Genomic DNA, 21,106 nt, shown 5'->3' on the forward strand with positions numbered 1-21,106 from the left:
AAGAACGAATCCTTAGGTCATCAGTACATGAAAACATTACCCTTATGACTTCACAAAAGACAAAAGAAGCAGTGGATAAGCACTGTAATGTGAAAGAAAACTTCTGTTTATCCCATTACATTTGGAATCAAGATTGGTGGAAGCTCTTTTCTTTGAGGTGGGATGGAAACTTGGAAAATAGGTGGCTCTTTTAAACAGGAGAAAAACAAAATGTATATTGCACCAGCTTCCCAATTATTAATTTTCCTGCAAAGAGTTTTCATTGGAGGAAAGAACCCTGCACTAGAAAACCCAGGCTGTCTAGGTCTGGTATTGACTGCATTTACTGCACTGTCCTGGACTTGTAATTCCTGTAATTCTGGGTCTGTTTTCTCATCTCCAGAGGGAGTAGGTTGACAGAGAACAGGGGCTGTCAAGCTAGGGTGTGGGTGGTCCAAAGTTGCCCGTAATAGTTGCATATAACCAAGGACTACACCTCACTGAGAAATTCCAATCAGAAAATGTCAAAGGGCCTTTAATTCACAAGCATCCCATGGTTTACAAATTATTGGGCCACAATGAGAAGCTGTTGTCATTAGCCACCTTGTAAAATGCCGTATTCTCCTTCCCCATAAGCTAGTGGGGTTTTGTACAGTTTGTTTCCAGGGACCTAGAGCACACAAATGTGCATGTAGAACATGTGAAGGGTACAAGCTTGGAAAATTCAAACAGTGTCTTTCATAGATAAATTCAGAACAAGAGGCAGAAATTGGGTAAATTATTTTAATTGTTTTGAACTATTTTATATACCTGAGGACTGGGGAACCTGGGTCATTTGAAAATCACTGAACTTAGTGATCAGCTTTATACTTTATCATCCAGACTGGGGGACTCTCTGCCTTAAGAGGGTGTTTTCATGGCAGAATTCATACTTACATGAAACATGATGGCAGGAGCTGGAGTGAGGCGCTTGACGCTAATGTAAGACAGCACTTTCAGCATGTGGCCTTCCCGGCCTGCAACGAAAACAAGTCTGCAAGGGCAATAATAAGGAAGTCAGTCGATGAAGGGGTGTAGGCTGCAGTATGAACACAAAGCAAGTGTGTCCTAATCTCACTACTGAGGCCACAGAGCAAATGACTGAGCTATGACCCAGGTATTTTCAGATAGGAGTCCAGTCTCCTGAATAACTGAGCTTTGCACAAGTAAGCTGATTAAATGCATCTTAGACAAATGCCTTTTCACACTGTTCAAGCGGTTCTCAAGGACAGAATACTGAAGTGGTTTGCCATTCCCATCTCCAGAGATTTCTTTAAGAAAATTAGAGATACTAAGGGAACATTTCATGCAAAGATGGGCTCAATAAAGGACAGAAATGGTATGGACCTAACAGAAGCAGAGGATATTAAGAAGAGGTGCCAAGAATACATGGAAGAACTATACAAAAAAGATGATAATCAGGCAGATAACCACGATGGTGTGATCACTCACCTAGAGCCAGACATCCTGGAATGCAAAGTCAAGTGGGCCTTAGGAAGCATCACTATGAACAAAGCTGGTGGAGGTGATGGAATTCCAGCTGAGCTATTTCAAATCCTAAAAGACGATGCTGTGAAAGTGCTGCACTCAATATGCCAGCAAATTTGGAAAACAGCAGTGGCCACAGGACTAGAAAAGGTCAGTTTTCATTCCAATCCCAAAGAAAGGCCATGCAAAGCATGTTCAAACTACCACACAATTGCATTCATCTCACACACTAGCAAAGTAATGCTCAAAATTCCCCAAGCAAGGCTTCAACAGTACATGAACCTAGAACTTCCAGATGTTCAAGCTGGATTTAGAAAAGGCAGAGGAATCAGAGATCAAATTGCCAACATCTACTGGATCACAGGAAAAGCAAGAGAGTTCCAGAAAATAGCTACTGCTGCTTTATTGACTATGCCAAAGCCTTTATGTGGATCACAGCAAACTGTGGAAAATTCTTAATGAGATGGGAATATCAGACCATCTTTCCTGCCTCCTGAGAAATCTGTGTGCAGGTCAAGAAGCAACAGTTAGAACTGGACATAGAACAACGGACTGGTTCCAAATTGGGAAAGGAGTACATCAAGGCTGTATACTGTCACCCTGTTTATTTAACTTCTATGCAGAGAACATCATGCAAAATGCCAGGCTGGATGAAGCACAAGCTGGAATCAAAATTGCCGGAAGAAATATCAATAACCTCAGATATATGACTTCCCTGGTGGCTCAGATGGTAAAGCATCAGCCTACAGTGCAGGAGACCCAGGTTCGATCCCTGAGTCAGGAAGATCCCCTGGAGAAGGAAATGGCAACTGACTCAAGTACTCTTGCCTGGAAAATCCCATGGATGGAGGAGCCTTGTAGGCTACAGTCCGTGGGGTTGCAAAGAGTCAGACAGGACTGAGCAACTTCACTTTTGCTTTTTTCAGATATGCTGATGACACCACCCTTAATGGCAGAAAGTGAAGAGGAACTAAAGACCCTCTTCATGAAAGTGAAAGAGGAGAGTGAAAAAGCTGGCTTAAAATTCAACATTCAAAAAGTGAAGATCATGGCATTTAGTCCCATCACTTCATGGCAAATAGATTGGGAAACAATGGAAACAGTGACAGACTATTTTGGGGGGCTCCAAAATCACTGCAGATGGTAACTGCAGCCATGAAATTAAAAGATGCTTGCTCCTTTGAAGAAAAGCTATGACCAAGCTAGACAGCATATTAAAAAGCAGAGACATTACTTTGCCAACAAAAGTTCATCTAATCAAAGCTGTGGTTTTTCCAGTAGTCATGTATGGATTTGAGAGTTGGGCCATAAAGAAAGCTGAGCGCTGAAGAATTGATGCTTTTGAACTGTGGTTTTGGAGAAGACTCTCGAGAGGACTGCAAGGTGATCAAATCAGTCAATGCTAAAGGAAATCAGTCCTGAATATTCATTGGAAGGATTGATGCTGAAGCTGAAGCTCCAATACTTTGGCCACCTGATGCAAAGAACTGATTCATTGGAAAAGACCCTGATGCTCGGAGAGGTTGAAGGTAAAAGGAAAAGGGGATGACAAAGGATGAGATTGGTTGGATGGCGTCACTGACTCGATGGACATGAGTTTGAGTAAGCTCCAGGAGTTGGTGATGGACAGGGAGGCTTGGCATGCTGCAGTACATGGGGTCACAAAGAGTCAGACACGACTGAGTGATTGAACTGAACTGAGAGGAATGCAGCTGGTACAGAGGGATCATCTGGGGGAGGGGTAGGTGAAGTGGGAAGGAGGAGATAACTGATCTGAGTCCTGAAATTTGTGCAAGAAACAAATGTAAAAACTAGTCCAGGGCCTATGAACCACAGTGCTTGGTGCACTTGACAGATGCCAACACAGATGTGCCTTGCACTTCTTAAATCCAGTTTGGTACTTTTCAAAAAATCAGAAAATTAAGGGTAAGTCAGCTGATGCAAACAAGTGGCTTAATAACCCCCACCCCTGCCCAGAACTCCTGATTATTCAAGAATATGAAAGGCAGTGTCTAAAATGGTAAATTAAAGGTGAAGGAGAGCTAAATGGAATTCCTAACAGAATAAAAAGTTATTGTAGTTAAGAATTTAATCAACAGAAAACTACAAGTTAAAAAAGTACTTTGGCCACCTGATGCGAAGAACTGACTCATTGGAAAAGACCCTGATGCTGGGAAAGATTGAAGGCAGGAGGAGAAGGGAACGACAGAGGATGAGATGGTTGGATGACATCACTGACTCAATGGACGTGAGTCTGAGCAAGCTCTAGGAGTTGGTGATGGACAGGGAAGCCTGGAGTACTGCACTCCATGGGGTCGCAAAGAGTTAGACACGACTAAGTGACTGAACTGAACTGAGACTGAATATGAAGCATAGAGAAACAGAAAATATAGCCAGGAAATTAAAGAAACACAGGAATACGCTTGAATATATTGAATGGGATAAGAAAATTCAAAGAGCAGAAACGGACTTCCCTGGTGGTCTGGTCCAATGGCTAAGACTCCGTGCTCCCAATGCAGGGGACCTGGGTTCGATTCCTGGTCTGGGAACTAGATCCCACATGGCTGCAACTAAGAGTTTGCATGCTACAACTAAAGATCCTGCATGCTGCAACTAAGACACAGTGCAGCCAAATAAATAAACCTTAAAAAAACAACAAAGAAGAGCAGAGAGCCTTTACACAATCGAAACATTCTGAGCCTTCAGACTGAACCCAGTTCAGGAAATAAAACATAACCAGATATAAACATAGTAGAAGGGAAAAAAATTTAAGCTACCAAATTTAAAAGATTAACTACAAAATTAGGACAGCCAGAACAACAGCCATCTCATGAGAAATAATACTTTGAAAGTGATAAGGGAAATTGATTAGATTTTCAGATTAGAATTCTGCATAGCCAAATCATCATTCAAGACTACTGGCAAAATAAATGTTTAGATAAACAATAGCTATGAGACATTTACTTTTCTTCCGTCCTTGTTGGAAACTATTAAAAAGTCTACTCCAACAAACGAGGACATTGAGCTAAGTTTATTTAAGAAGCAATGTTAAGGCAACAATAGTAAAACATATTTTGCATGTTTGCAAGTATTGGGTTTTTTATTTCTGTCATGATAGACTTTTTTTGAGGATTGTTTCCCTTTACAAACACGGTGTAGCTGATATACTAGATGATATGAAAGGGAAAGCCCTTGCAAGAGAGGAAAGAAAACTGAGATACTGATAGACTCTAGTAGGGTATTCATGTTAAATTTTAAAGGTAATTACTAAAAGAATAGAAATATAACTTCCATCTATATCAATACAAGAAAAAAAAGGAATAAAAACATTTCAGTTCACTTCAGTCACTCAGTCGTGTCCGACTCTTTGCCACCCCATGAATCCCAGCATGCCAGGCCTCCCTGTCCATCACCAACACCCAGAGTTCACTCAAACTCAGGTCCATCGAATCGGTGATGCCATCCAGCCATCTCATCCTCTGTCGTCCCCTTCTTCTCCTGCCCCTAATCCCTCCCAGCATCAGGGTCTTTTCCAATGAGTCAACTCTTCACATGAGGTGGCCAAAGTATTGGAGTTTCAGCTTCAGCATCAGTCCTTCCAATGAACACCCAGGACATTTAATGGTTAATAAATCAGGGTAAGATTTTTTAAGCCAAGAAAACACAAAGGAATATGATAGGAATTAATTTATCTGTAGCAGTAATCATATCCAATATAATCAAATTCCACTTGCTCAGCTGGAGACTCTCAGGTTGGGTTTGATGAAAGAGATGCAAGCCAGAACCCGTATCACTGAGAGGTAGACATTTAAAAGGGGCAAAGAGTTGGACACGACTGAGCAACTGAACTGAACTGAACTGAGACATGTTACTAAAAGCAGAAGTCTGAAAGACAGCTGATTCAGCAATATCAATATCAGAATATAATTTCAGGCAAAAAGAGCATTCCTACTGAAAAAGGAAATAATCTACCAAAAAGATATAAAAAAACAGGAGCCCTTGCAAATAAACACTAAAGGTAGAAAATCAATCACATACAAAGCTAGAAAGAAGGTTAAAAGAAGGTAAAAAAATCATCTATATATCACAACAAGCAGTTAAAGAATAGGAGAAGGCAATGGCAACCCACTCCAGTACTCTTGCCTGGAAAATCCCATGGAAGGAGGAGCCTGGTAGGCTGTAGTCCATGGAGTCGCAAAGAGTCGGACATGACTGAGGGACTTCCCTTTCACTTTCATGCATTGGAGAAGTAAATGACAACCCACTCCAGCGTTCTTGCCTGGAGAATCCCAGGGACAGGAGCCTGGTGGGCTGCCATCTATGGGGTCACACAGAGTCGGACATGATATATCACAACAAGCAGTTAAAGAATACACAAAACAATTAGATACAGTAAAACATGTTGTCAAAAACAGTACTCATAAGTGGAGGACAATACAAATGCAGGGTTGTTAATTGCATTTGAAATTAGATCAGCAACTTAAAACAATAATGTTTTTTTTGTGTGTGTGTATATATATATATATATATATATATAGTTTGTTATATATAAACTTCACATAAACCAAAACTGTAATAGTTACAAAAATAAAAAGGAATTCAAACATAACATGAAAGATAGCCATCTAATCACAAGAGAACAAAAGAAGGAACAAAAAAGACCTATTAAAACAACCTCAAATAACAAAATGGTGATAAGAACATACATTTAAGTAATTAAGTGGACTAAATGCTCAAAAGACATAGAGTGGATATAAAATGGATGGATATATGAGTGGATATAAAAATAAGACCTGTATATATGCTGCCTACAGGAGATTCACTTCGGATCTAAAGATACACATAGATTGAAAGTGAGTGGATGGAAAAAGTTATTCCATGGAAATGGAAATCAAAACAAAACCTGCATAGCAATACTTATATCAGACAAAATAGAGTTTAAAGACTTACAAGAGGTGGGCATTATATAACAATCAAGGGATCAATCCAAGAAGATATAATGATGGTAGATATAATGATGGTAAATATAATATGTGCTCTCAATATAGGAGCACCTAAATATATAAAGCAAGTACTAACATGTAAAGGAGAAAATATAAGTAACACAATGATAGGAAGGGACTTTAACACCCCCACTTATATAAATGGACAGATCAGACAGAAAATCTATAAGCAAATGCTGGTCTTAAATGATCTATTACACCAGATGGACTTAACATATATAAAACATTCCATCCTCAAACAGCACAATACACATTCTTTTCAAGTACACATAAAACACTCTTTAGGAGAGATCACATGCTAGGCCACAAAACAAGCCTTGGTAAATTTAAGAAAGCTGAAATCATAGTATCTTTTCTGGCCACAATGCTGGAGGAATCAACTACAAAAAGAAAAACTGCAAAAAGCACAAACACGTGGAAGCTAAACAATATGCTACTAAATAACCAATCGATCACTGAAGAAATCAAGAGGAAATTAAAAGGTACCTGGAGACAAATGAAAATGAAAACACAATGATCCAAAATCTATTGGACATAGCAAAAGCAGTTCTAAGAGGGGACTTTACAGCAATAAAAGCCTGCCTCAGGAAATAAGATTCTTTCATCATCAATAAGATGGCTTAATCTTTCACCTAAAAGGACAAGAAAAAGGACAAACAAAACCCAAAGTTAGTGGAAGGAAATAAATCATAAATATAAGGGCAGAAATAAATGAAATAGACAAAAATAAAAAAGATCAATGAAACTAAAAGCTGACTCTGAAAAATAAAATCAAGAAACGTCAAGAAAAGAAGAGGGCCCAAATCAATATCATCAGAACTGAAAAGGGGAAAGTTATAAATAACACCATAGATATACAAAGGATCTTAAGAGATTACTGTGAACAATGATATGCTGATAAAATGAAGAACCAAGTAGAAATCAACAAATTCCTAGAAATGTACAATTTCTCAAAACTGAATCAGCAAGAAACAGAAAATATGAATAGACCAATTCCCAGTAGTGAAATTGAAACAGCAATTTGAAAACTCCCAAAAAAGAAAAGTCTTGGTCCAGATGGTTTCAAAAGTGAATTCTATGGCATTGAAACATGTATAATATCATATAAGAAATGAATCGCCAGTCCAGGTTCAATGCAGGATATAGGATGCTTGGGGCTGGTGCACTGGGATGACCCAGAGGGATAGTATGGGGAGGGAAGAAGAAGGGGGGTTCAGGATGGGGAACACATGTACACCCATGGTGGATTCATGTTGATGTGTGGCAAAACCAATACAATATTATAAAGTAAATAATAATAAATGATAAATGGTTAAAAAAATTAAAATTTTGGTACTAAAAAAAAAAGTGAATTCTACCAAATATGTAGAGAAGAGATAACACCTATTGGTCTCAAACAATTCCAAAAAAATGCAGAGGAAATGCTTCTGAATTCATTCTGTGAGACCAACATTACCTTTATACCAAAACCGGACAAAGATACTACACAAAAAAGAAAATTACAGGCCAATATCACTGTTGAACATAGATGCAAAAATCCTGAAAATATAAGCAAACTAAAGTCAGCAAATGTTTAAAAAGATCATACACCATGATAAAGTGAGATTTTTCCCAGGGATGCAAGGATGGTTCAGTATCTGTAAGTCAATCAGTGGAATACATCACGTTAACAAATTAAAGAATAAAAACCATATGATTATCCCAAGAGATGCAGAAAAGCTTTTGACAAAATTCAATATCCACTTATGACAAAAACTCTCCAGTGGGTATAGAGGGAATATAACATAATAAAGGCCATATATGATAAGCTCCCAGCTAACATCATACTCAATAATGAAAAGCTGAAAACTTCCTCTAAGATCAGGACCAAGACAAGGATGCCCAATCTTGCCGCTTTTATTCAATGTAGTATTGAACGTCTGAGCGACACACTCAAACCAAAAAAAGAAGAAAGAAAAAAAAATATAAGAAATCCAAACTGGAAAGGAAGAAGTAAAATTGTCGGTCTTTGCAGACAACACAATACTATACAGAGAAAATCCTAAATACACTACAAAAAAAAAAATACTAGAGCTCATCAATGAATTTGGTAAAGTTACAGGGTACAAAATTAATATACAGAAATCTGTTGCATTTCTAAACACTAACAACTGCCAGAAAGAGAATTTAAGGAAATGTCAACCCACTCCAATATTCTTACTTGGAGAATCCATGGACAGGGGAGCCTAGTGGGCTGCAGTCCATAGGGTCACACAGAGTCAGACATGACTAAAGTGATTTAGCATGTATGCACAAAATTAATATACAGAAATCTGTTGCATTTCTATACAGTAACAACTGTCAGAGAAGTTAAGGAAACAGCAGCATTTACAATTATATAAATAACATACCTAAACATACAGTTAAACTTACCTAAGGAAGTATTAATAGAAGACCTACACTCAGAAAACTATAGCACATAGATGAAAGAAATTGAATGTAACATTAACAGATGGAAAAATATACCGTGTTCATGGATTGGAAGAATTAATATTGTTAAAATGACCATACTACCCAAGGCAATGTACAGATTCAATGCAATCCCTATCAAAATACCAAAGGCATTTTTCACAGAACTAGAACAAATAATTTTAAATTTTGTATGGAAACACAAAAGGCACCAAATAACCAAAAGAATCTTTAGAAAAAAGAATAGAGCTGGAAATATCACACTCCCTGACTTTAGACTACAAAGCTACAGTTATCAAAACTGTAAGGTACTGGCACAAAAACAGACACAAACACACAGATCAATGAAACAGAACAGAGAGCCCAGAAACAAATCCACATACCTATGGTCAACTAATCTACAACAAAGGAGGCAGAAATAATACAATGGTGAAAAGGTAGTCTCTTCAACTAGTGGTGCTGGGAAAACTGGACAGCTACATGCAAAAGAATGAAATTAGAACATTCTGTCATACCATATTCAAAAATACACTCAAAATGGATTCAAGACCTAAATATAAGACCCAAAACCACAAAACTAGAAGAAAACATAGGCAGGATACCCTTTGACATGAATTGTAGCAGTATCTTTTTGGATCTGTCCCCTAAAGAGAAGGAAATAAAAGCAAAAGTAAATGAATGGGAACTGACTGAAAAGCTTTTGCACAGCAAAGGAAACCACTGACAAAACAAAAAGACAAGCCACTGAATGGGAGAAAATATTTGCAAATGATATGGCCAAAAAGGGGTTAATATCCCCAATATATATAACTTATACAACTCAATATCATAAAAACAAACAATCCAATTAAAAATGGGCAGAAGAACTGAATATATTTTATGAAAAAGACACAAAGATGGCCAACAGACACATAAAACAATGTTCAACATCACTAGTCATCAGAGAACTGCAAATCAAAACCACAATGAGATATCACCTCATATCTGTCAGAATGGCTATCATCAAAAAGACCATAAATAACAAATGTTGGCAAGGATGTAGAGAAAAGGGAACCCCTGTAAACTGTTGGTAGGAATGCAAATTGGTGTGACCACTGTGGAAAACAGTATGAAGTTTCCTCAAAAAACTAAAAATAGAAATACCATATTTACGTGTTAGTTGCTCAATCGTGTCCAACTCCTTGTGATCCCATAGACTATAGCCCACTAGGCTCCTCTGTCTGTGGAATTCTCCAGGCAAGAATACTAGAGTGGGTAGCCATTCCTTTCTCCAAGGGATCTTTCTGATTCAGGGATTGAACTCAGGTCTCCTGCACTGCAGGCAGTTTCTTTACCACTGAGCCACTTGGGAAGCCATGAAATTAAAAGATGCTTGCTCCTTGGAAGGAAGGCTATGACAAACCTAGACAGCATATTAAAAAGCAGACATCACTTTGCTGACAAAGGTTCATATAGTCAGAGCTATTGTTTTTCCAGTAGTCATGTACAGATGTTGGTCCATAAAGAAGGCTGAGCACTGAAGAACTGATGTTTTTGAACTGTGTTGAAGAAGACTCTTGAGAGTTCATTGGACTGCAAAGAGATCAAACCAGTCAATCCTAAAGGAAATCAACCCTGAATATCCATTCGAAGAACTGAAGCTGAAGCTCCAATACTTTGGCCACCTGATGTGAAGAGACGACTCATTCAAAAGGACCCTGTTGCCTGGAAAGATTGAAGGCAAAGGAGAAGGGGGTGGCAGAGGATGAGATGGTTGGATGGCATCATCAACTCAGTATGCATGAATCTGAGTAAATTCCAGGAGATAGTGAAGAACAGGGGAGTCTGACGTGCTGCAGTCCATGGGATTGCAAAGAGTCAGACACAACTTAGTGACTGAACAACAAACAAAAACAGTTGTACCTGCAACAGACTAATTAGAAACTGAAATTTTTTGCATTTTTGAAAATACCATTTATAATAGCATGAAGAAATATGAAATATTTCAGGGTAAATCTGACAAAATATGTGTAAGAATTATATACTGAAAACTGCCACTCCAAAAAATAACTGAAGAAAACCTAAATAAATGGGGAGAGAAATCCATGCCCATAAATTAGAAAAATCAGTACTTTGAAGCTGGCAGTCCTCTCCAAATTGAACTATAGATTCAGTAAAGTTCTAATCAAAGTCCCTAAGGTTTTTGTGTAGAAATTGATAGGGTAATTCTAAAATTCAGAACAACCAAGACACTTTTGAAGAAGTCTTAAAGGAGTAACACTAAGGCATGATTTTGTGGTATATGTTTCATTTTTTAAAGTGTATATCCATATAACCTTTGGCAATTTCACTCTCAGGACTATACCGCCAAGAATGCTGGAGAAATGAACAAAGACATGCTCAAAATGTTCCCTGCCAATGTTTGTGAAAAACTGCCCAACCCAGCCCACCAGTGGAGGTGATGTGAAATTATGCTACATTGGTTAAGAGAATTCCAACATAACTAACTGTGTCTAGACCAGGTAGGGGCCAGAGGCCGGGCTGCTGCTGCTGCTGCTAAGTCGCTTCAGTCGTGACCGACTCTGTGCGACCCCATAGACGGCAGCCCACCAGGCTCCCCCGTCCCTGGGATTCTCCAGGCAAGAACTGGCAAAGTGCCTGGTTATCTAAATAAAGTTTTCCAGGACCATAGCCACAGCTGTTGGCTTTCCTACTGCAAAGACAGAGCAGGACGGTTTTACATGGCCTGCAAGCCTAAAATCTTCACTATCTACCCTTCAGTTTACCAATTCCTGATCTAGCTACTGCTGCTGCTGCTAAGTCGCTTCAGTCGTGTCTGACTCTGTGCGACCCCATAGATGGCAGCCCACCAGGCTCCTTCGTTCCTGGGATTCTCAAGGCAAGAACACTGGAGTGGGTTGCAGCCTACTAGGCTCCTGATCTAGACTGTGTATCTATTAACATGAAAAGGTGTTCCAGAAAGCTCATTCCGTGAAGAGTCCCACGAGTAAACCTCGCTCACCCTGGTTGCCAAGCCCTGCCTTGAGCTGGGGCTTATGGCACTATCCCCACTCACTCTGGACCACTGGGACCAGCGCCACGTGCCCCCTCGCTCCACGTGCTCCCTCCCACCCCGTGTGTGCTTTCTGCTCGGTCACTGGGGACTCAGGCCTGGCCCTGGCGCCGCCCCGCGTGCGTGCGCGTGCTCCACCCCAGGGGAGGTGCTGGGCCCTACCTGCCCGCAGTAAAGCACGACCCGTTAGCGGCACCGATGGTTGAAAACGCCACGAAGAGCGGAACGATCCACGAGGCGGGGTAGAGGACACGGTCACCAAACGTCTGGGAGAGAAGTGGGTGCGTCCTGAGACCGTGCGCCCCCAAGAGCCACCGGCCCCACAGGCTGCTGAGCCCTCCCAGCGGCCCCACTGAGCTCCAGGACGCCTCCCTGAGGAACGGCGGGCAGCAGTCTCGAGAAAAAGACGCGCCCCCCCACCCCCAACCATGCCCCACCTCTGCGGATGGTGAGAGACAGCTCTTCTCCCCTGCTGCCTGGCGTAATTCTCGGTGTTTCCACATCCTCTGACGCCCTCGCTCTCCCGTCCTCGGAATGACCAGGTCTCCCTCCCACCTGAGCTGTCTGGTCTCAGGGTCAGCGGGCCGGTCACCAAGCCTGCCTTTCTCTGCTCCCTGTCCATGTCACCCCATTGCCTGTTTTCAGCTTCGTTTCTTGTCCTGCCCCAACTCCGCAGGTCTTCTCCAGCACGTGGACCCCGCACACCTCTCCCCTGTCCCTCATCCCCGTCCCCCGTCCTTGCTTCGCTCCTCACCCAGATGAATTCCACAACCCATTATCATCACTCCCTCCTACCATGACTCCCCTGATCTTGCTCTCCCCGACACGTGCCTGTCAAAGTCCCAACTCTGGTGAAGTGGAGCCCTGCGCTCTGTGTTGAGGAGGCAGGTAGGGTGTGCTGGGAAGGCAGGACCTCCCAGCTTCTGGCCACCTGGAAGGTAGGACCTCCCAGGCGCTGGCCACCTGGAAGGCAGGACCTCCCAGCTGCTGGCCACCTGGAAGGTAGGCCAGGTCTCTGGCGCTGCCCTATCCTGCTCATCTCCCCGTGTCTGGTCTCCTAGATGAGTATTCCGCCCCGCTACACACACAGGGTCCTTCAGCTTGAGCATGTATCCCTTGCCTGTCCCCTCCCACAGAGACCCCGGGCACTCACCACGGCCACAGCCTGGGACTGCAGGAGTTCGGTGGCCGTCATCACAGTAAAGTAGGACACGTTCATGAGGATGTAGCAGCCTGTTACCAGTGGGATCCCAATGATGATGGCCAGGGGCAGGTTTCTGGGAGGGGCGGGGACCCAGAGACTCAGCCAGACCAGCGCGTCCATGACAGACTCACAGGATGTTGCCTTAGTCCAGTCCGTTCTTCCACCTGCGCAGCCGGCCCTCTACCTGCTCCCTGGGGAACTGCCCTTCCTGAAGCTTCCTGATGCTCACCAAGAAGCAGGGGGCTAGAGGGACAGCAGAGCCCCAGTGGGGACATTGACATTCTCTAATGAGAAAGAACTCTCTCTCTCCTTAGACTCCAGGGCAGTAAAACTGAATTTGGTTATAATGCAAAATAAGCTAGAGTTCTTCCTTCCTCTTAGCAACCATTCTACTACCTCAAACAAAACCAAGCTCTAACGGATGTCAATGAGCTGATAGGAAACCACCCACTGTCTGGAAGTGGGTGGTGGGTGATTGGGGGAAGCAGTTCCACCTTATGTTTGGGGGAGAGAAGTATGCTAACCTGTCCACTGTCTCCTGCTCTGACTCAGCTTTCTTTTTTCTTTTTTTTTAATTTTTTTTTTAGTTTTTTATTTTTTTAATTTTAAAATCTTTAATTCTTTCTTACCTGAAAGGGTTTCTAAGTTCTTCTGTGATGTAGTTGAGTTGATTCCTACCGGGAAAAAAAGTAACATGAGTAACATAACTTTGACTTTCTTTGCTAAGATTATGAAACACAAAATAATAAGTGTATGCCTCATTTAAACTGTTGAAATGCTGCACTCAATATATCAGCAAATTGAGAGAACTCAGCAGTGGCCACCGGAATGGAAAAGGTCAGTTTTCATTCCAATCCCAAAGAAGTGCAATGTCAAAGAAGGTTCAAACTACGATACTAGCAACTGTATTAGTTTGAGCTAGTAAGGTTGTGCTTAAAATCATTCAAGCTAGTCTTCATCAGTGAACCGAGAACTTCCAGACCGACCAGCTGAGTTTAGAAAAAGCAGAGAAACCAGGGATCAAATAGCCAACATTCGCTGGAACATAGAAAAAGCAAGGGAATTCCAGAAAAACATCTGCTTCATTGACTATGCTAAAGCTTTTGACTGTGTGGATCACAAAAAAAACTCTGGAAAATTCTTAAAGAAACGGGAGTACCAGACCACCTTACCTGTCTCCTAAGAAACCTATATGTAGGTTAAGAAGCAATAATTAGAACCAGACACGGAACAATGGACTGGTTCAAAATTGGGAAGGGAGTACATCATAGTTGTCATTCAGTCACTAAGTTATGTCTGACTCTTTGCAACCCCATGAACTGCAGCACACCAGGCTTCCCTGTCCTTCACTATCTCCTGGAGTTTACTCAAACTCAGGTCCATTGAGTCAGTGATGCCATCCAACCATCTCATCCCCTGTCACCCCTTTCACGTCTTGCCCTCAATCTTTCCTAGCATCAGGGTCTTTTCCATTGAGTCCACTCTTCATATCAGGTAGCCAGAGTACTGAAGATTCAGCATCAGCATCCATCCTTTCAATGAATATTCAGGGTTGATTTCCTTTAGGCTTGACTGGTTTAATCTCCTTTGGTATATTGTCACCCTGCTTATGTAACTTATATGCAGAGTACATCATGCGAAATGCCAGGCTGGGTGAATCATAAATTGGAGTCAAGATTGCCAGGAGAAATATCAATAACCTCAGATATGCAAATGATACCACTCTAATGGCAGAAAGTGAAGAGGAACTAAAGAGCGTCTTGATAAGGGTGAAAGAGGAAAGTGAAAAAACTGACTTGAAACTCAACATTCAAAAAACTAAGATCTTGGTATCCAGTCCATCACTTCATGGCTAATAGAAGGGGAAAAACTGGAAACAGTGATAGATTTTATTTTCTTGGGCTCCAAAATAACTGCGAATGGTGTGACTGCAGCCATGAAATTCAAAGATGCTTGCTCCTTGGAAGGAAAGCTATGACAAACCTAGACAGCATATTAAAAAGCAGAGATATCGCTTTGCCAACAAAGGTCCATATAGTCAAACCAGACTATTGGTTTTTCCAGTAGTCATGTATGGATAGGAGAGTTGGACCATAAAGAAGACTGAGTTCTGAAGAATTGATACTTTCAAACTATGGTGCTGGAGAAAACTTTTGAGTGTCCCTTGGACAGCAAGAAAATCAACCCTGAATATTCATTGGAAGGACTGATGCAGAAGCTGAAGCTCCAATACTTTGGCCACCTGATGGGAAGAGCTGACTCATTGGAAAAGACCCTGATGCTGGGAAAGATTGAAGGCAAAAGGAGAAGAGAGTGGCAGAGTATAAGATGATTAGGTAGCATCACTAACTCAATGAACATGAATTTGAGCAAACTCTGGGAGATAGTGAAGGACAGAGGAGCCCGGGGTGCTTCAGTCCATGAGGTCACTAAGAGTCAGACATGACTTAGCAATTATACAACAACATCATAGAGAAAATTCCCCGGTAGGAATTGTTTTCCCCCTGTAGGGCTTCCTCTTTTAAAGAAAGCCCTGGTGGTGGTGGGGCTACTAAGATCTGCACAGTCTTCAGTTGGTAAATCTTTGTACTCCATGGGAATTTTGTAACTTTTCAACAATTATTGGGAGTAATGAGTCCCCAGCGTGCTTTGGAAAAAAAATGCAAGATTCGTTGTCTGAAAAGAGAATGAAGCCCGCAGATTCTCTGCACAAGGGAAAGGCCAGTGTTCTGGATGGCCACATGTATTTGTGAAGTGGAAAGAAAAATGCTACAGAACAGTCTTGCCTTGCCCCATGCCTGGCAGCCCTCATTGCTTCCAGTCCAGCTGAGCCTGTGTTTGTCTGGTGAAGTTTCTGGCAGGAGGCCCCACCACTGGGGGCTCACGGGCCACTGTGTCCAGGTCTGGTGCCAGGTGAGTGGCTGGGGAAGGGGCCAGTGCCTCTGGGGTTCAAGAAGAACTGAAGGGTGAAGGGTAGGGTACTTAACAAAAGGGAGACGTGAAGGTACATGTTAGAGTACCAAACCCCCCAAAGGAGAAGTTATTGCTTTCCATGTGGTTTCAGGAAGATAGCCTAATGAAACCCACTGGCAGACGTGTGCTGTCTTAGACTGAGTGCCTTACCATCCATCATACGCCCAGAGTCCATTATATAATGCCAGACTGATGGAGCCCACAGACAATGATGCGCCTTCAAAAGAGTTTTCAAAATTCCTCGTATTTCCTGTAATCAAGCCAGATAGTTATCAGCTGACCAGACTGGAACTGCGTGAAGGAAGGGGATGACTAATGACCTCAGGTTATTAAACAAACTCTGAACAACTGGGAAACTATTTCCGTTGAATTGCTGCATGAAATGCGTGCTTAGCAGCAAGACCTCCAGGTGGCCCCACCCTCCCCTCCAGCCGAAGGTCACCTTGGGCCAGGAGGACAAGTCCGCTGATGATGATAATGACCACGATCACCATCTTGGCTGCCGTGAACACGTTCTGGACGTAGCTCCCCAGCCGCACACTCAGCGCGTTCACCGTGGAGATGAGCACTGGGAAGTCAGAGGTGGGCGCTGTTCTGTGTCTACGGGCTCAACACCTCCCTCCTTTCTTAAGGCCCTGGAAAGAGTCTCCTTTCCATTCCCAGGCCCCGTTCCCTCCCAGCCTCCCCTCTCCACTGCCATATCCATGCACCTTTGAAATCCAGCCAGGGCTGTCCACCCCCCGCCTCCCAGAGCAATGGAGACGCAGCCAGACTCCAGCCAAGTGCTGTCCTGTGGGGCAGCCTGCAGCCAGCCCTCCCGGACAGCTCTGATGGCCCCGCAGAGCGGAGACTGGACAGCAAAGGCCATCAAGCTTGGGACCAAGGCCAGCCCTGGCCCTGCTCCCTGCCGGCACCTCCAGGTCCACCCGGCCTCTTTCTGGGTGTGCAGGAGCCCGGTTTCTCCACCCCGCAGCTGTGCCAGGTCTTTTCTGCCCCCTGCCTGGTGTTCCTCACAGCTACTTACAGATGGCAGCGGCAGCCAGGGATTTAATGACAATTTGGGGAGGGCTGCAGCCGGAGTAGAAGGGCGCACAAACGTACTCGGAGAAGCTGAGGCAGATGATGGCAAAGGATGAGGGCTTTATGACGAACAGGCTGCTCCAGGAAAAGAGGTAGGCTGGAATGGGGCCAAAGGCCTCCATCAGGTAGGGGTACTCGCCCCCCGACTTGGTGATCATTGTGCCAAGCTCCGCGAAACACAGGGCACCTGGAATACAGAGAGAAAGGGGGCCCCGGAACCCTCGTGAGGTCTCGCCCTGGTCAAGGGAGCCCCTCTCCCCACTGGAGGTTGTGCTCCCAGGGCCGACCACGGTGCCCCTCATCCTGAGCTCTGGCCTTTGGACATTCCGTAAACCCCAGTTTACACACATCTGCACACAAGCATTGAGGGGGATCCGGGTAGCGACACGACCCTGCACAGACAGAGCTCCAACATCCTGCCCCACATGCAACAGGGGGTCTTTGCCAGGGTGGGCATCTTTGTTACCCAGTGTCGCAAGAACCCCACACATGGCCCATATGATGAGACAGGGTCCCACGGCTTCCATGTTGCTGAGCACAGACTTGGGGGAGATGAAGATCCCAGAGCCGATGATGGTGCCCACGATGATGCAGGTGCCACTGAACAGGCCCAGCTGGGTTGTAGAGCAGGGGAGAGAAGAGTTAGTGCTTTTACAGGGTGCAGCTCAGAAGGCCGGACGCAGTCCTCTTCCTTCCATCCTCCTCCCCTCCCACGCTGGCTACAGCCAGGCAGCCCAGAGTCCCAGGCACCTCCACCCTGTGCGGTTACAGGGAGAGCACCGGGGTGCTGCTCCTGGGGATTTGTGTGTGCATGTGCGTGTGTGCATGTGTGTGTGTGCACACACGCTCAGTCATGTCCAAACCTTGCAACTCCACCAGGCTCCTCTTTCCATGGGATTCTCTAGGCAAGAATACTGGAGTGGAGTTATTTCCCCCCTCTAGGGGTACTTCCTTACCCAAGGATCCAACCCAAGCCTCTTGCATCTCCTGCATTGGCAGGCAGATTGCTTATCACTCTGCCACCTGGAAAGCCCCTTGCTTGTGTGGATTAAGTCTGTTAATCCTCACAACAACGAGTCAGTTATGCCATTATCATATCCATTTTCAGAGGAGAAAACAGAGGAACAGAAAGATCCAGATGCTGCCCAGGGTTCACAGCCGTGCAGTTCACAGGCCTGGCTGAGGTTCCAAGTGCCAGCCCTTACCGCTCTTGACAAAGAGGCCCAGGTGGTAAAGCCTGACAGTCACTCACCACCCTGAGTGAAGTCAGGGCTTGGGGCTCCTGGCCGGGGGCGTGGGGGTGAGAGGTGAGTGACGAGGCCTCCGGGGACAGAAACACACAGGGGCTGTGAACTTTCTCTGATGCCCTCTTTTAGAATATGACCTTCCTACCAATGAGACCAGGCTCAGACACACCCAATATGATTCCATTCCCATGAAATTCCACAACAGGCAGAACTAATCTGCAGAGATAGAACATGGAGGGGTGGGGGGGTTGCCACCTGGAAAGGGGCAAGAGGGAAGTTTCTGGGGTGACCACTTTGTCAAACTCATCAAACACTGAAGATCTCTGTGTTTCACTCTGTGTAAATCCTACATGAATCAAGAAAAAAATTCTAAAGAAAAAAATGGTCTGTTTCATGTTCCTACTTATAACATCAGCCCCCCGAAGCCACCAGCCTGATTTCTGGAGCTTGAGTTGAATGTCCGTGTGCCTGTCTCTCTGGGCACAGGCTGCACTCAGAGTTCCAACTCAGAGAACATGGAAGAGCCCAGCTGTGACCAGCCTCCAAGGGACACACTATTGGAGGAGTGGAGGTCCAGAGAAGTATCAGCTTCTGTTTCCCATGACCATCTCAGATTTCCTCCTCTGATGGCCCAGGTTGACTCACTGATGGCTTGGACCTTCTACTGAGCTCTGCATTCACCCTGAAGCTGCCTACCCAAGTTTAGGACATGCTGAGGGTTTGCTTGGCTGTGCTTCTCTCACGGTCAAAAGGAGGGTGTTGCTGCTCATCAGCCAATTCCTGGGGCCCTGGGATCCCAAGGTGACACACAGTCAAGCCACATCATTTCCCCTGTCAAGCCCCTGGTCCCTCCTTCATCTCTTCTGCAGTCAGACATGGGAGCTCCAGAGGCTCTGCCCAGAGCCTAGCCCACTCGTCCTGCCCTTGACACCATCCCGACCTCACTCTGGGCGCCCTTGCTCCTCATCCTCTGAGCCTGAAGCTTGTCCATTCACTCCCCCACACCCCCAAACCTCTCCCTCCTCACAGGTCCAGTGACAACCCCATCTCACCCCTCTCTAAGCTGCAGGCAACTCCAAGTTCAGCCCTGTGTGTGCTAAGTACTTCAGTTCTGTCCAACTCTTTGTGGCCTCACGGAGTGCAGCCCTCCAGGTTCTTCTGTCCATGGGGATTCTCCAGGCAAGAATACTGGAGTGGGTTGCCATTCCCTCCAGAGGATTTTCCCAACCCAGGGAGCGAACCCACGACTCTTAACGTCTCCTGCGTTGGCAGGTGAGTTCTTTACCACTAGCGCCACTCGGGAAGCCCTGGTCCAGCCCTTACTACATTCCAACTTAGAGGGATCACCTATGTCACTCCCATGCCGGACTCGCCACCTCAGCTACTGGCTAAGAAGAAATGGGATTTCCTTATTGCCGGAGGAATTCAAACTTAAGAGGATACACGTGGTGAAGGTGCTGGAGCAGGGATCTGACATCCAAAGTTGTCTCTGACTACCTGGGAAAAGACTGCTGGCCTGAGCAAACACCAGCCCTCTGGGTGCTTACCCAGCACATACAAGCACACACGTATTAGCCTCACGAGAATATGCTGAGTTCACTGGCAAGAAGGAAAGGGGTGTGAGTGTGAGAAACTGTTTAATCAGAAGTGCTGTGTGTGTGTGTGGTGGAGGGGGAGGATGATTTGGTTGTGCACACCCACCCCTCCTCGATTGGACCGGGGAAGGGCCTGCCCCCAAGGATGGCCTTACCTCCTTTTGGAGACTCGTGGTCTTGGGTTCGCTGCTCTGGATCGACTTCTCATCCCCCCTCCTTTTTCTCAGGCTTGTCTCTTCCATTTTCCCCTCCCACCAGTTCTAGGAGGCTGCAAGGAGGCCACCGGTGTTCTCTCAGCAAATACTCTAGCACACAAGGTGCAAATAGAGTCAGCTGTGGGTTGTGAGCACTGATTCACGAGCAGATAATTATCTACAGTTTTACAGCTGGAAAAGTGCAGCTGTCGACTCCGTAGGCATAATTTGCTCGGGTCCAACAACATCCTGACTGCCCTTCAGACCCTGGGGCAACTGGGGTTCCAGGCTCTTTTCCAAACTCCTCCAGTGCCCCGCGTTCCGTCTCCCATCCTCTGAGTCCTATATCTCAGCAGTGACATGCCTGAAAGTCATTCTGCAGCCCAAGCTCATTTTTTCAAAAGCTTTTAAGAAGAAATATTTTAAAACATTCTAGAATCTACTTAATGGAGTCAAGTCTGAGGAAAGAAAGCTTTTTTCACAATTAGTTTCCAAGGTTAAGCCCCTTGCACGTAATAGATCCACAGTACAGATATTTTTTCATTGAGTGATGCAAAGAGCATTGATGAGAAAATAAAACAGTACAAGGCTGAACTAGTTGGTGGTCATTTCCTGTTCCCTTTCTCCAGATAAAGGCCCTCTCGGGTCCCCAGGCCAGGGGCTCTGCCAACCTTCCCATCACCGATGGCCTTACCTTCACCTTGACCTCGAGGAGCCCAGGGATCTCCCCTGGGTGTCTGACCACCTTCCTCCACACAGCTGTGTCCTAGGAATGGCCATGTCTCATGCCCAGGAGAGGAGTAA

General features: G+C 44.5%; 1 protein-coding gene across 1 annotated transcript in view; it reads right to left on the reverse strand.

Annotated features, from left to right (window-relative positions):
* SLC7A9 (solute carrier family 7 member 9) overlaps positions 1 to 20,350 on the reverse strand; it is a 29,971-nt gene extending 9,621 nt beyond the window's left edge. Inside the window, exons 1-9 of the mRNA XM_052656740.1 lie at positions 20,264 to 20,350; positions 17,733 to 17,880; positions 17,211 to 17,453; positions 16,629 to 16,754; positions 16,337 to 16,436; positions 13,843 to 13,887; positions 13,163 to 13,286; positions 12,172 to 12,275; positions 916 to 1,012 (exon numbers count right to left, since the gene is read on the reverse strand). Coding sequence (XP_052512700.1) covers positions 916 to 1,012; positions 12,172 to 12,275; positions 13,163 to 13,286; positions 13,843 to 13,887; positions 16,337 to 16,436; positions 16,629 to 16,754; positions 17,211 to 17,453; positions 17,733 to 17,880; positions 20,264 to 20,350 — 1,074 coding nt within the window. The remainder of the gene's footprint in view (positions 1 to 915; positions 1,013 to 12,171; positions 12,276 to 13,162; positions 13,287 to 13,842; positions 13,888 to 16,336; positions 16,437 to 16,628; positions 16,755 to 17,210; positions 17,454 to 17,732; positions 17,881 to 20,263) is intronic.
* Between the last annotated feature and the right edge of the window lie 756 nt (positions 20,351 to 21,106).

The sequence above is a fragment of the Budorcas taxicolor genome, chromosome 18, assembly GCF_023091745.1.
Source record: "Budorcas taxicolor isolate Tak-1 chromosome 18, Takin1.1, whole genome shotgun sequence".
In the NCBI taxonomy this organism is placed as follows: domain Eukaryota; kingdom Metazoa; phylum Chordata; class Mammalia; order Artiodactyla; family Bovidae; genus Budorcas; species Budorcas taxicolor.